We start from the raw sequence: 16,873 nt of genomic DNA, 5'->3' as shown, positions 1-16,873 counted from the left end.
CTTCTCCATTGAATAAGGAAAATAAAGATGATGTACCTATTGACTGAAAATTAATAGGGAACATTGAGTTTCCTCAGCAGCCAATTAGGTAAGTGATTGTTTTTTTTTTTTTTTAATGACACAGAGTCTCAGTCTGTCACCCTTGGTAGAGTGCCATGGTGTCACAGCTCACAGCAACCTCCAGCTTCTGGACTTAGGTGATTCTCTTACCTCAGCCTCCCAAGTAGCTGGGACTACAGGTGCCTGCCACAACACCTGGTTATTTTTCTGTTGCAGTTTGGCCCGGGCTGGGTTTGAACCCACCACCCTGGGTATATGGGGCCAGCACCCTTTTTCACTGAGCCACAGGTGCCACCAGGTTGATGATTTCTTTTCCATTCATAGGAAAGGATAAAAAGATGACACCTGATCTTGGCCAATTTTAACGGAATAATTTCATTTACTTTCCTTCTCGATCCTTTTATTATTCTTTTTACTTAAAGAAACTATACAAAAATGTATGTATTTTCAATCAATTGGATTGTTTGGAAGAATTTATTTTAAACCAATTGGATTGTTTGAAAGAATTTATTTACTTTCCAGTTCCTTAAAATAAATAAGAAAGTGATAGCTTAAGTCCATGAACTCAGAAATGCTAGCACAAAACTTACATTATAAGCCTAAATTCTCAAATATACATGCATCTAATGTAGTTAATTTCCCTTTCATGGAATTCTAACATTGCTACCAATTTCCATTCCCTTTACAAATCACTTTTTTTTCCTGTTATTGAGCTTTCAACTAGAAATTTTAAAGCCTTTCAGCTGTTACAAAAATTACCATTAGGAACAAAAAATTTATTTTCACTCATCACTCCTTTTATAGGAGGTACCTTCTTTAAATCATAATGGAGCATCTCTTTATCTCACAGATAAGGAAAAAGCATCTGAAAAGCCAGACAGCAAGTTTTCTCATCCCTTAGGGAAGAAAGTTGTACTGCTCTAACATGCTAGCCTGGAATGTGACCCTAGAGCTAAGAAACAAATCATGGACACATTTTCAAAGATACGATAATAACAGAACAAGCCACAATTCACTGGTACGTATGACCTTTGTTTTAACAAAATAAAATTTATATGAAACATAAGCAAGACTGAACATGTTAAAATAAGAACACTGAGTCATGTAAATGTTATGTGGTGATATATATAAGACGTGATTATGAAATGGAAACCAAACTGGACAAATAGAAAGAGTGCTCAACCATAAATTCAGATGCTAGCTTGCAAAACTAAATGTGTACTTTTAAAAATTCATCCGAAGATGACTTTAAAATTTATTTATAATTTACTAAACCTTCTAATAAATATAGCATTTGTTCACTGTGAATTTCCGTAATGTTATATGGCAACTATAAGGTTTATAGGAAAAGAGGTTTACAAAGACATACAACTTATAACCAAATTGGCAAATTTTATTTAAACCTACTGCAAATAAGATGGGACTGTCTATCTCAATTATGGAGTTTCATCATACACTAAGGTTATGGGCAATACCCTGGCACTACCTAATAAGTAAAAGTGCTTCAATAAGGGATCTTTAGGCAGTTCCATCACAAAATCCCACTGGATAGGCTTACTTCCCACCAATTTTTTACTGAGCACTACTCTCTGATAAAGATTACAGAGATTTTAATGTTTTCTTTTTTTTTTTTTTTCAGGTTGGCATGATATCAATGGCAGCAGACAAAAACAATGTTAAAAAAATAAACCAAATAAAAGGCTGTATACAGAACTTATGTTTATTGCAAACAAACAAAAAGAGAGAGAGAGGAAAAGTGTGAAAATGGTCAAAAGCACAACATATATGGTTAAGAATTAAAAAGCATCTTACATTCTGCCCTAATGGCAGCATAATTAATAGCAACAAACGGCCGTCTTGCTGCCTGCCGCAGCCGGAGGGTATTTTTGCAGACCTGACGAGCAAATTTTGTGAAATATGTAGTATGAAGGAAGAAAGCTTGGCGGGTCTTCACTGCAGACTTTGGACTCCCAGTGTTTCGGACTGGCATCCCCTGCATCGCCTGGCGGGACACGTGACTTCTAACACGGGGATCCTGCAAAGTCAGAAACCAACCAACACTTAAAGAATAGAACTTGCCAAAATACGTTACTATTTGCATTGTGCTCAAAGAGAAGTGTAGTTTTTCAATCTTCCACTTATATATAAATATATATATGTATGTATAACTTATTACCCTAACCCTAAAAGAGAAAGTTAAAAAGTGTGAACTTTGGGGAAGGAGGTAAGAAGTAGCAAAGGACAATGAAAGTAGTCCTACCACTCCATCCCACTACTGGCTATCTACCCAATAAAAAAGGAAACTTTCCATCAAAAAGACACTTTGAACTTGATGTTTACTGCAGCACAATTCACATTGCAAAGATGTGAAATCAACTCAAGTATCCATCAATCTATGAGTGGATTAATAAAATGTGGTAGACATATACCATGGAGTAGTACTCAGTCATAAAATAGATGAATTAATACCTTTTGCAACAATCTATAGAGACCATTCTCCTAAGTGAAGTTATCTCAAGAATTGAAAAACAAACACCACATGTACTCACTATTAAATTGGAACTAACCGATGAGCAGGCATGTGCACAGAGGGAAGTCAAACTCAGTGGAAATCAACCAGGGGGGAGAAGGGAGGCGGGGAGAGGCAAAAATCTACCTAATGGGTATAAGGAACACTATTTGAGTGATAGGCACACCTACACCAAGAACTCAAGCACTACAAAAGCAATCCATGTAAACTGAAGTACCTGTGTCCCCTTCATATTTTGAAACTAAAAATAAAGGAGGGCAGGATTGGAGGCCATGAGATGTAATACTATACTTTTGTATAATAATTCAAAATCATAGTCACAATAGTTAGAAAACTGCCAAGGGGCTTCACTAGGTTTATTGCTTTTGTTTGTTGCTTTTTTAAAGTATTAAGAAATCCTGAGATCCAACACTAAAAAACAATAGTCGCCTCCTGGTAGACACAGGTGCTTGGCATCTTCAATCTGTGAGGAGTCTACCAAAATTGTATTTCAATGGTCCACCTCAAGACTGGGTCCATAATTTTTGTCCCTTCATAATAGCCAGGCTCCAGAAAAAGATGCTCAATTTTTATTTATTACATTACAGAATAAGACACATTTTCAACCATATGTAAAATTTACAAATTGTTTTCAAAAGCAATTAAGACAAACTTTTTTTTTTTTTTTTTTTGAGACAGAGCCTCAAGCTATCCCCCTGGGCAGAGTGCTGTGGCATCACAGCTCACAGTAACCTCCAACTCCTGGGCTCAAGAGTCTCCTGCCTCAGCCTCCCAAGTAGCTGGGACACAGGCTGGCTATTTTTTGGTTGCAGCCATCATTGTTTTTTGGTGGGCCCGGGCTGGATTCAAACCCACCACATTAGGTGTATGTGGCTGGCGCCTTAGCCACTTGCGCCACAGGCGCTGAGCCAAGACAAACATTTAATTAGTAAACTCTCAACTTACGCTAACACCTCCTACATACATTGTTCTTTTGTCTGAAGGATCTCATAAGACCAATATTCTGAATACCTAAAACAATTCATTTCTTCCTATTCCTCTCTCATCAGCCCTAAATATTGTGATGCTATGTTTATTAGCTATACAAATACCGTTGTTAATTTTTAAATTATCCTATATTATACTTGTGTTTCCAAGGAATAACCCACTAAAAAACATGACACTTCTCAACACTAAAAAGACTGTTCACATACCTCTGTAGTTGGGCTGGGAGACAACTTCTCTTCTTCTGACTGAGTGGGCATTTTCAGGCCTCCATATTTTTTCCAATAGAGCCAACAAATTGCACATAATCTACACTGCATATTAGGCGGGCCCCAAGAATACCACTGGTGCGACTGTGTAGCTAAAGATGGAAGAAAAAATAAGAAAAAGCAAAGAATACTACTTGTAATTTGTAACATCAGTATAATCATGTTAAATTTAAAAAATATATAATCAAATGTTTAAAATATATTTCAAAGCTATCTTTATGGCCATTGTATAAAATACAATGTTATTTTTCTTTTCCTAGCTTTCAAATCAAACATGATAGTATATATCTGCATTTTTCAATACTCAAAATTCACTAAACCATTTATTTCTATTATATATCAAATACCTGTGGTACCTATTAAAAAAAGTTATAAGGTGAACCATCTTATATTATGCACTGTGATGCTAAGCAGTTTTTTTGTTTGTTTTTGTTTTTAGAGACAGTCTCACTTTGTGGCCCTCAGTAGAGTGCCATGGCATCACAGCTCACAGCAATCTCCAGCTCCTGGGCTTAAGTGATTCTCTTGCCTCAGCCTCCAGAGTATCTGGGACTACAGGCAACCACCACAACGTCCAGCTATTTTTTTCGTTGCAGTTTGGTCGGGGCAGGGTTTTAACTCGTCACCCTCAGTATATGGGGCCAGGGCCCTACTCACTGAGCTATAGGCACTGCCCAGCAGTTTCTGTTAATTAAAAATACCCTATATAAAAATACTCTCTTGGCTTGGCACATGTAGCACCAGCCACGTACATGAAGGGTGGTGGGTTCAAAATCGGCCTGGGCCAGTTAAACAACAATGACAACTACAAGAAAAACAGCCGGGCATTGTGGCAGGTGCCTCTAGTCCCAGCTACTTGGAAGGCTGAGGCAAGAGAATCTTTAAGCCCAAGAGTTTTAGGTTGCTATGAGCTGAGATGCCACAGCACTCTACTGAGGGCAACGTAGTGAGACTCTGTCTCCAAAAAAAAAAAAAAATACTCTACAGAAATGTATATAATAAACATTTCTGAAAATAAGTGCTCAGAAGGATATTATTATCATTATTTGTGTTTAAAATCTGAATCAAGGCCAGGCACAGTGGCTCACATCTGTAAATCCCAGCACTCTGGGAGACCAAGGGAGGTGAACTGCCTGACCTCATGGGTTTGAGACCAGCCCAAGCAAGAGTGAGATCCTGTCTTTAAAAAAACAGCTGGGCATTGTGGCGGGAGCCTGTAGTGCCAGCTACTTGGGAAGCTGAGGCAAGAGAATCACTTCAGTCCAAGAGTTAGAGGTTGATGTGAGCTATGATGCCACGACACACTACTGAGGGTGACAAAGTAAGACTCTACCTCCAAAAACAAAATACAAAAAACCCATCTGAATCCAGGTTTCCAAACCTATGGTTCAAAATATCTCCTCCTCCTGGAGTTTATTTCAGGTGTTCAACAGAGGGACCCTGATAAAGAGGGATTCCTGATAAAGCCAGGAATCTAATAAAAACAGGTAATCGGTTTCCATTCCTTTATTTTAAACAAAAGACAGACTATTTATTTTAATGTCTCTCTTTAAAAATGTAATACCTTTTAAAAACATAAATCCGGCTCAGCACCTGTGGCTCAAGTGGCTAAGGTGTTAGCCACATACACCTAAGGTGGCGGGTTTGAATCCAGCCCAGGCCCACCAAACAACAACGGCTACAACGAAAAAATAGCCAGGCGTTGTGGTGGGTCCCAGCTACTTGGGAGGCTGAGGCAGGAGACTCGCTTGAGCCCAAGAGTTGGAGGTTGCAGTGAGCTGTGATGCCACGGCACTCTACCCAAGGGGACAGCTTGAGGCTCTGTCTCAAAAAATAAAAATAAAAATAAAAATCCATACCAAGTGAGCATGTGCAGTTGATATCACATGCCTAACACCTAGAACTCAGTTGATTAAATACTTGTAGGCTGGACACTGTAAGCCTGTGTTAGTTTTTGTTTTGTAAGTTCAACTACTGACATATGACTTGTAAAGCATACCCACAATGGATCCAAAGTTTCCAAAGAGGAAACACAGATGTTGAAATATTAAGTTAATGAGGTTCACAAAAATTTTCTCTAAGTTTATCTTACAGTATTCTCCCCCTGATCTGTAAGTTACTTTCATCAGATCAAAATCCTCAAAAGTCAGGGTGTCAACTAACACTTCACAAACTAAAGTCAAAAACAGAATGACCATTATTATATGCAAGAATCCTTTCAGTTTATTGGGAATAATACTGTTATTTTTGGAGGATTTCTTACAAGTAGAAGCCTAAAAACCTTTTCTCTTAATGATTTAAAACAAATAACAGAACAAGTCAAGTTATTTTGTATAAATACAGATTTTAAAATCCTAAATATTAAGACATGGATATATTTTAAATTCTGAATATAAAAATTTATATTAAAATATATATTTTGGGGGGCAGCACCTGTGGCTCAAAGGAGTAGGGCGCCGGCCCCATATATCAGAGGTGGCAGGTTCAAACCTGGCCCCGGCCAAAACTGCATAAATAAATAAATTAATTAAATAAAATATACATTTTTACTCAAATTAATCATGATGTCATATTTATTTATTTATTTTTTGAGACAGAGCCTCAAGCTGACCCCTGGGTAGAGTGCTGTGGCATCACAGCTCACAGCAACCTCCATCTCCTGGGCTCAAGAGAATCTCCTGCCTCCGCCTCCCAAGTAGCTGGGACCACAGGCGCCTGCCACAACGCCTGGCTTTTTTTTTTCTTTTGGTTGCAGCCGTCGTTGTTTTAGTGGGCCCGGGCTGGATTCGAACCTGCCACCTTAGGTATATGTGGCTGGTGCCTTAGCCTCTTGAGCCACAGGCTCCAAGCCTACTTTTTTTTCGTTGCAGTTGTCATTTTTGCTTTCGCTGGCCCAGGCTGGGTTCGACCCACCCACCTCAGTGTATGGGGCCAGCGCCCTACCCACTGAGTGATGGGCGCTGCCCTTGACCAAAAGAGTCTAATTTTTCCCAATGTGGTCGGTCCCATGGTGTAGAACATGGTTGAACGAATTCCCCATGTACCATTTCCATAAAGTAGGCAATCTCTGGCTCATACCTTCCTTGATATCAGGAGAGACAACTGTGATTTGTTTTTTAAAGCTTTTTCTAATGCGGAAGCCTATGTGGAGTATGGAACAAAGTTACATAGTCTCTCATCCCTATGTCTTCACGGCAATAGCTACATCTATCCACAAAGAGCTGCTCAGAGCCAAAGTCAGCACCAAGTAGACTTTTTCTTGGCAGTTTGTGGCCGGGGCTGGGTTTGAACCCACCATCTCCAGTATTGGGGCTGGCGCCCTACTCCTTTGAGCCACAGGCGCCACCACCAAGTAGACTTTTAACAAACACTAGTTTCCTTCCCTCTCCTACTCCAGGCCACCTTGACTGGCAGGAAACATAGATGATAGTGTCACCAAGCCCCCATTAACAGATACATATAATTTTTTTTTTTACATATAAAATATGCAACTACCTAATGGTTCGTCTCACCAACCCCTTTTCATTCCCAGGGCACATCAGTATACTACCAGCACAGATAAATACACTGGGGCCCTGAGGCCAACAGCAAATACAGACTAGCACCTCCCAAACTGAAGTCCTGAAGGAACGTGGTCTAAGGAGTACACACAGCTGCTGACCCACACAGAAGTCTTTCTTACAGAATTATTTGGAGCTTTCATTTGCTAAGATATATTGAGAAACTCCAAAAGCGGATTTGGTACGTATCATAGAACCTGGTTTACGTGAAACTAATATAACTCTGAACACAGTTTAGCAGTTACTGCTAAGGGATACTCAACAAAACACAGGAGCAAATCAAAGGAATCCAAGGCCTAACTTTAGCATGTGGTCACGTAAGTGTGCAATGAATGGCCCCTCTGCGCCAGGCAGAAGGTATGGGTGCTATCTACTCATGCTGTGGAGAGGCTATTCTGCTCTCTGCCGTATACTGTACTGACTCTCATGTACCTATTCAATAATTTCCACCCCAAAGTGCCACAACCGTTCCCTATATTTAACAGACTATAACAGGCCTCAAAGGAGGACAATAAAGTCCTGCTGGAGAATACTTACCATAGCAGCTCTCACAGGCTCGCCCTAAAAGGGGATTCTGAGGCTGGAACGCGGCCCCCACGGCTCCATTCACAGCACCAGGCTTGCTGTTGCTGGTGGATATTTGGTTGGGATTTGGTTTGCTGCTTTCAATGAAATGTAAAGTGAGGTGATAAAAAATGATTTGTAAAACACGGCAAAAAGCTCTATGTCTTATTACTAATGTAATTTATCTTAACTAAACATAAATAAACTTTAAAAATGCTTATTAAAGAAATACATTGGTAAACGCAAGGTGTTAAAATAAACCCAAACCACACTCATCTTTATAAAAGTTATGTAGAACTCAATCTCTTATTCCTGACACTCTCAAAATAAATATAGCTGAATCTCTTCTCTGTCCACATACAATTTCTTTAACATACCCCTGACACTTCAGAAAGAGATAAGTTATTAAGCTTTATCAGTTAGCCTAAATTCTCCTGAGAAAATAAAATTAATAAATGATTAAATAAATTAAGCTAAAGGCAGTGTGGCTGCATTTAGAGAAAGTCACTGTCCCATTCCTGCTGTTTTACTGCACTAAAGCAACATCTGGAGCAGAAATACTGCAGGATTCAACAGGACCTTTCTTTAGGTGAGCACTTGTGGCTTTTTTGGAGACAGAGTCTCACTCTGTTGCCCTGGGTAGAGTGTCAAGGCATCATAGCTCAGCAACCTCAAACTCCTGGGCTCAAGTGATCCTCTTGCCTCCAACTCTCGAGTAGCTGGGACTATTAACAGTTGCCTTCCACGATGCCTGGCTAGTTTTTTCGTTTTTAGTAGAGACAGGTCTTGCTCTTGCTCAGGTCTTGAATTCCTGAGCTCAGGCAATCTACCTGCCTTGGCCTCCTGGAGTGCTGGGATTACAAGTGTGAGTCACTGCACTAGGTCAGGTCAGTTAGCATTTCAGGAGCTTCCGGGTGCTCATGATGATTATTTCTATTATGTCTGAATTTTTATGAGGAAAACTATATAGAATTTGATGTTAGGAAGACCAATGACAGTATTTTGAGGTTTTTCTAAGAAAATATTTCTAGGAGGGAAAAAGAAACATCTACCACAAGTCTATGTGCAAATTTTCCAGAGACTAAATCAATAATTCTTAATTCCTTAGAAACTAATATAGCTCAGTTTATCTTGGTATTTTCTATGCAAATGAGGATAGGAAATAGCCTCCCCATTTAAGGGAAGCTAACTTCCCTCCTTAAAAGCCATGCCCAGCTCAGCGCCTGTAGCTCAAGTGGCTAAGGTGCCAGCCACATACACCTAAGGTGGCGGGTTCGAATCCAACCCAGGTCTGCCAAACAACAATGACGGCTGCAACCAAAAAATAGCCAGGCGTTGTGGTGGGCGCCTGTGATCCCAGCTACTTGGGAGGCTGAGGCAGAAGACTCACTTGAGCCCAGGAGTTGGAGGTTGCAGTAAGCTGTGATGCCACGGCACTCTACCCGGGGGACTAGCTTGAGGCTCTGTCTCCAAAAAAAAAAAAAAAAGCCACGCCCAAGAATACTGCACAGGTGCACACAGTATGTCCTCAATAAATTCATTTAACATATATTTTCCCAATATTTAATAAACAAAAGTCTCTGCCTGCATAGAGTTTTCAACAGGTATGAAAAGTCCACTTTTCATACCTATATGCTAAATAGAAAATAAGTAAAATAAACCAGGAAATTATTTATTAGAAATGAATGGCTATCTTCCAGTGACTGCTGAAGCAATGAGATCTCTCAACTATCAAGATACTTGTAGTCTCGGTTAGGTGCAGTGGATCACACCTCTAATCCTATCACTCTGGGAGGCTGAGGTGGGTGGACTACCTTGAACTCACAGGTTTGAAATCAGCTTGAGCAAGAGCTAGAACCTGTCTCTAAAAAAATAGCTGGGCACTGTGGCAGATACCTGTAGTCCCAACTACTCAGGAGGCTGTGGCAGGATTGCTGGAGCCCAGGAGTTTGAGGTTGGTGTGATCAAGCTGGACTACAGGCACCCAGCATGACGCTCTGGCACAGAGCGAGACTATCATAAAATGAAATGAAATAAAACATAAAATGGAAAAAAACCCCCAGCATATCTGTGTTCCAATAAAACTTTTTTTATAAAACAGGTGGTACCACGTTTCCCCGAAAATAAGACACACTAGGGCTTATTTTCAGGGGATGTCTTCCTCTCTGCATCGAAATGCATGGCGTGGCTATGCAGATATGCTGCATAGCCATGCCCATCACTAGGTCTTATTATTGGGGTAGGGCTTATATTGAAAAAATGCATAGAAATCCTGCTAGGGCTTATTTTTTGGGTAGGTCTTATTTTGGGGGAAACACGGTAGGTCACATTTCACCTGCATTCCATAGTTTACTTAGATCAAGATTCCAAAGTCAACTTAAGACTAAGGATAAACAATTATCTAAGTTACTTGGTTAAATGCACTTTTTTTTGTATTTTTTTTTCATGGAGGTAGCACCATAAAGTGCAAGAAAGCTGGTATCTTTGCAACAATATGAGTTGCAACATTATTTTCTTTTGAGAGTGGCTCTTTTATAAATTAGTAAAGTAAAAAGATGTAATTTTAATTTAAAAGAACTAGAAACCTTTCTGTAGAAGGGATACTATAGCACTGCATAAAAATCATGAACTTTGTAAATTACATCTTATTGAACCAGACTTGTTTGCTTTGAGGTAAAAGATTAATAAGAAAGATCTCCTATATCCATGAGGTCTCTATAAACATATAAAAACACGTTATGTAAAACATCAAAATTCAGTAAAGAAAAGGTTAGGTATAAAACAACTGTACTTAGCTCAAAGAGAAAAAAACCTTAGAAGTAGCATATTGAATTCTGTAATACATTTAATTTTAGTCCCAAAAGAATCTAGTGTAGTACTATATATGGTGCTCAGTAAAATAATTTTTCCTGAATAAATCAAGGATCAAACCCTGAAGATTTCAGCAAATGGGTATAATTCATTTGTAACAAATAGAAAAATGACATTCACTTTCACATGACAATGATTTCTAAATCCAATGGATGACAACAGAATGCTAAACACCTGAAACAACTGTAATCTCTCCTTTATCCCTCACAAAGTTCTAATTACCGTCAGAACAAAGAAAATAATACGAAACCCTAGGCCAAAAAAACAACAAATCACAGAAAGGCAATATGTATTTACCTAAACAAAACCAATTCTATTCATTTAAGGTAGATGTTTCAAAAGTTGCTAGCTCTCTGAAACACATTCGCTGTAATGCAGTTTCATATGTTAGTTTTCTGACACTTTCCCTATAGCTTTGATAGAAGTACAGAACAGCATTTTTCTTCTAGTCCTTATGTTGGTCTATTTGAGGTTTCTTGTACTGGCCCCTTTTTATTTTCTTTTATATATTTATTTTTTGAGACAGCACTCTGTTCCCCTGGGTAGAATACACTAGGATCATCATAGTTCACTGTAACCTCAAACTCCTGGGCTCAACCCATCCTCCGGTCTCAGACTCCTGAGTGGCAGAGACTATAGGCACCTGCCACAACACCCAGATAATTTTTCTACTTTTAGTAAAGATAGGGTCTTACTCTTGCCCAGGATGTTCTTGAACTCCTGGCCCCAAGCAATCCTTCTACCTCAGCCTCCCAAAGTAGTAGGATTACACAATGCCTGGCCCCCTTTTTCTTAATTAAAAAACAAAAACCAAAAAACACTGCAGTGGTACAATAGAAAGTAATTCTTGTGCTTTGCAGGGGAAGAAAGATAAAGAAATTCAAATTTGTCTGAAACAAACCAAAAAAAAAGATGTTTGTAAATAACAGAATTAAGACTATGACAAATAACTTTAAAGATTTCAGGTACTTACTAAGTTGGGATATATACTTGTTTCAGTTTACTCTCAGCTTCTGCTGCTTTTAGACGTTTCTAATTCAAAAGATGGACAAAACATTTTACATGCAATGCCTAATAATTATCGCCATTTCATCGTCTTAAAAAATTCACAATAAATATTAATGCATAATTCAAAAACTGCCATTTCTAGCAAACTTTTCTTTCATATACATATTCTTAAACTGTAGTAACACCTAAGAAAAGTCACTGTGACATATACACATAAGTATTAATAACATTTTAAACACAGATTCAAAAAAATACAGAAATGAGCAACTTCATTTCCCATTCCTCCATGAGTGAATAAAACTTTTAAAGTAACCATTTTTAGGTGGCACCTGTGGCTCAAAGGAGTAGGGCACCAGCCCCGTATGCTGGAGGTGGTAGGTTCAAACCCAGCCCTGGCCAAAAACTGGAAAAAAAAAAACAAAAAACAAAAAACCATTTTTATTTTTCAAATTTAGCTTCTACTTATTTCTTAATTGCCTTTCTGGAAGGAAATAACTGTATAACCCTTGCTTTTAGAAAAATATTCAAAGATCATTTGTTTCCAAAATCCATGCAATAGAAACAGAGTAACTATCCCAAGTAGAATTAAATAAGCAATAATCCTTAAATTCTGGGAGATATGCAATAAAGTATAAATCTTGGCTGAACTCATAAAATTTCACTGGAACCAGTTATGAGCCAAATGCAGAGAAAGGAATGGGAAGGCGATTATACAACTAAAACCAGATGCTGATCAGCACAATAACAAAGGCAAATAGAGAAAGAAAATGACATATGGTCAATGTCCAAAAATAAGACAAACTAGAATATAAGACTGTCTTCCATTTTCTCAATGAGGAGAAAACAAAAACACTTAGGGGGACAACTTGAAACTTTTAGAATTGGAATTTTTAGAAAGAATATTATCAAATTCTCAAGCATCCTCAATGCTATCATCTCTACCATCTTTAGAGACTCTTTTTTGACTTAAACAACACAGGTTTCCAGTCTATATGGTCTTCATTTCTACCTAAGTTACTTGAAATAAGCACTTTTTGAATTATATATTATGTTGACACTGGAAATTTTTCTACAAGCCAGGAGTATCTATTTACTACTTCTTGACCTCTAAAACTCACTACAGTATTTTTACAGCATCTAACACTTGCCACTATGAAACCTACATACTTAGAAAAAATAATGTCTGTATTAAATATATTTATTTCCCTTCTTTATAGTTCTGACATGTGACTGTAAGAAAATAAAACAAAATGACTAAGGTAATTTCAGGAAAATGTTCTTTCCCCCGAAGGTAGTATTATTATTCCAAATAAGTGACAGAGTTACTAAATTTAGAGCATTTAAGGAGGATTCAAAAGTTAAAATCATTTCTTAGTTTTAGAAATAAAAATACCAAACTAATAAGACTAACTACTACAGTTAAGCTCAAAGACTAAGGGAACATATTCACACTAATGTTATGTAAGAAAGTTTCCGAAGATTTCTAAAAATATCTCAAATTATACAGTTGATGGTATTGGTCTACATTTTCTTTCTTTCTTTCTTTTTTTTTTCTTTTGAGACAGAGCCTCAAGCTGTCCTCCTGGGTAGAGTACCATGGCATCTCAGTTCACAGCAACCTCCAACTCCTGGGCTCAAGTGAGTCTCCTGCCTCAGCCTCCCAAGTAGCTGGGACCATAGGTGCCCACCACAACATCTGGCTATTTTTTGGTTGCAGCCCTCATTGTTGTTTGGTGGGCCTGGATTGGATTGGAACCCACCACTTTAGCCTTAGCCACTTGAGCCATAGGCGCCAAGCCTGGTCTATATTTTTAATCCTTCATAAAAAAAACCTGTTCAAGAGGTTTGTGCTAGCATCACATCTTTGGTAATACCCATCAACTACACTAATAAAGAGATGAAACACTAGTCACATATAAGGAAAATAATGTCTCTCTAGTGGTATCTTTCCTTATTATCTTTCTAAAATATTTATGAAAATGAATGCTAAGAAAATACTAAGACTAAAATAATAATAGCCTAAAGATATGAAGTCATGTAGTTAAAACAGTATAAAGAAGGTAAAGAAAACAAAGCAAATTTAAAATTAGTACACTAAGAAATATTAGAAGTATAAAGTTCATTGTGGTATTATGAAAACATTACCTGCTGCACATATCTATCAGTAGTTTTCCACATGTAATAATATTCAATGATGCTAGTCAGTGATTTCCAAGGGAGCTGAAAAATATTAACATGACATATACTATATGTTAACAAGTAATAACATGATAATAAAATATGCCACTATAGAAAATGTTATCCTTTAACACTACTTTTTAAAAATAATAAAGCAAATATTCACATGGAAGATTCATTCTAGAAGAAATGTTGGAGAAAATTAAAATTAATTCTTAGCAAAAGGTACCCCAGACAAGGTATATTCAGTAAGTTACACTAATACAACATATCCCATTTCTCATCTCCTACTTTTCTTAAAAAATTATAAATATAATTGATAACATTATGACGTACTCAGGAAAGATCTCAAGTTAAAAGACGGGGCTGTAGCACAATTTTAGAAATTATATTTAAGTAGCCTTAGCCTGAGTTACTTTAATTTCCAAAGTCAACTATCATTGGGTATCATTTGGTCTTTGGCATAGTTTTCATTCTTCTCAAAACTATTCTTTGTTTTGACCTATTTTGTTATAAATAGAATGAATAAAAACCTAAATCTCTGAAAAAGAATAAAGCCGAGTAAGCTTCCTATTAGAAAAACAGGAAGCTTGCTTGGTGCCTGTAGCTCAAGTGGCTAAGGTGCCAGCCACATACACCAGAGCTGGCAGGTTCGAATTCAGCCTGGGCCTACAAAACAGCAATGACAACTACAACCAAAAAATGGCTGGGTGTTGTGGCGGGTGCCTGTAGTCTCAGCTACTTGGGAGACTGAGGCAAGAGAATTGCTTAAGCCCAGAGTCGGAGGTTGCTGTGAGCTGTGACACCACAGCACTCTACCCAGGGTGACAGAGTAAGACTCTGTCTCAATAAACAAATACATAAAAATACAAACAAAAATGAGTGAAAACAAAAAGAGCACCTATGAACTGGGGGAAAATATTAAATGATATAAAAATATGTAATTGGGAGACCTACAAGGAGAGAAGAGAGAGTGAAAAATATTTAAGAGCTGGGCATGATGGTTCACACCTCACACCTGCAATGTGGGATGTTGAGGTTAGGAGGTCAAGACCAGCCTGGGCAACCTAACAAGACTGTCTCTACAAAAAGAAAGGAAGGGAGGGAGGAAAGTAGGGAGGGAGGGAGGGAGGAGGAAGGAGGAAGAAGAATATTTTTAAATAAAACTAAGAATTATTCAAAATTTTTAAAAACTACTGGTGTAGAACTCTCAGAGAACTGTAAGTATAATAATTTCAAAGACACATCTAGACACAGAACTAAAAGTAAAACGAAAATCTTAAAGATAAAGAAACATTACGTAATAGCAACTTGTCTTCAGTATGCCAGATATAGAGACATCTTAAGGGTACTACAGTGGAAAAGAAAAAGAGGAATTCTATAAAAAATGTGATATCTTGTTAAAGGAAATCAGTAAAGTTTTTCAAACAAAGAGGAATTTATTGTCAGCTTTACTACCAATAAATGCTTACAATGAAAGAAAACTTTCAAATAAATGATCTAAGCTTCAATCTTAAGAAAATAGTAGGAAAAGAAAAAGCAATTAAGTCTAAAGTAATGAGAAGAGAGGAAATAACAAAGACAGAAGCAGAAATCAATGCAACAGAAAATAGAGAAAAAGTCAATCAAACCAAAAGCTTGTTCACAGCAAAGTTCAATAAAATTGATAACTCCTAGCTAGACTGATCAAGGAAAAAAAAAAAAAGACACAAATGCCAGTATCACAACTGAGAGTGGAGAAAAACAACAGATTCATCCCACGGACCTTAAAAAGATAGAATGAAAACATTATAAACTCATATTATGAAGAACTTTATAATAATAAGGGAGACAAGATAAAATGAACAACAAATCCTTGAAAAACACAAGCTACCAAAGTTCACTCAAGAAGAGGTAAAAATATAAAATATGTTTCTGTTAAATAAAATGATTTCACAGTTTTTAAAACCCTCCAACAAAAGAGAGGTGAGTTCATTTCAGAGTTCTACGAAACATTTAGGGAACAGTTAAGTCTACACAGTTCAGAAAACAGAATATACAGGAACAATTCCCACCTCATTCTAAGAAGCCAGCATGATCTGAAATAAAACCAAATATATTACAAGAAAAGAAAGCTAGAGGTCAGTATTCCTCATTAAGACATATGCATATCTATATAATTTATGTCAATTTAAAAAATAAGGAAAGCAAAAATCCTTAACAAAATATTGACAGATCAAATCTAGCACTGTAATTAAAACAAACCTCATGGCTCGGCGCCTGTGGCTCAAGTGGCTAAGGTGCCCGCCACATAAACCTAAGGTGGCGGGTTCAAATCCAGCCCGGGCCCACCAAACAATAAGGATGACTGCAACCAAAAAAAATAGCCAGGTGTTGTGGCAGGCGCCTGTGGTCCCAGCTACTTGGGAGGCTGAGGCAGGAGACTCGCTTGAGCTCAGGAGTTGGAGGTTGCTGTAAGCTGTGATTCTTGCTCAAGTCAATAAAAGGGATACTCAAAAAACCTACAGCTGATCTCACACATAAATCAAAGAATGAATGATTTCCTCCTAAGATCAGGAACAAGGAAAGGATGTTGTCTTACCACTTCTCATCAACATTATACTGACGATCTCAGCCAGTGCTATAAGGCAAGAAAAAGAAATAAAGAGGCACACGGAAAGGAAATAAAAAAGCTGTCTTCATTTGCAGATAACATGATTATGTAGATAAGTCTCAAAGGAACTACAAAAAAAAAAAAAAACAACAACCCTACTATTAATACAACTACTGCATAAGATTAACAAGGCTGCAGAATACAAAATAAATACATAAAAGCTGTACCAGGGAAGAAAATGTGACAAAAAAAGTCT

The 16,873-nt window shown here is 37.6% G+C and overlaps 1 protein-coding gene across 1 annotated transcript in view; it reads right to left on the bottom strand.

The window, feature by feature from the left end:
* Positions 1 to 1,440: 1,440 nt before the first annotated feature.
* MTA3 (metastasis associated 1 family member 3) overlaps positions 1,441 to 16,873 on the bottom strand; it is a 137,013-nt gene continuing 121,580 nt past the window's right edge. The window contains exons 8-12 of the mRNA XM_023512109.1: positions 13,992 to 14,066; positions 11,812 to 11,870; positions 7,941 to 8,065; positions 3,784 to 3,935; positions 1,441 to 2,095 (exon numbers count right to left, since the gene is read on the bottom strand). Of these exons, the coding sequence (XP_023367877.1) occupies positions 1,850 to 2,095; positions 3,784 to 3,935; positions 7,941 to 8,065; positions 11,812 to 11,870; positions 13,992 to 14,066 (657 nt within the window). The 3' untranslated portion in view covers positions 1,441 to 1,849. The remainder of the gene's footprint in view (positions 2,096 to 3,783; positions 3,936 to 7,940; positions 8,066 to 11,811; positions 11,871 to 13,991; positions 14,067 to 16,873) is intronic.

This window comes from Otolemur garnettii, unplaced genomic scaffold (assembly GCF_000181295.1).
Source record: "Otolemur garnettii isolate 467f Iridium unplaced genomic scaffold, OtoGar3 scaffold00024, whole genome shotgun sequence".
Classification (NCBI taxonomy): Eukaryota; Metazoa; Chordata; class Mammalia; order Primates; family Galagidae; genus Otolemur; species Otolemur garnettii.
The sequence above is the reverse complement of the archived record's forward strand: the minus strand, read 5'-3'. Positions and strand labels throughout refer to the sequence as shown.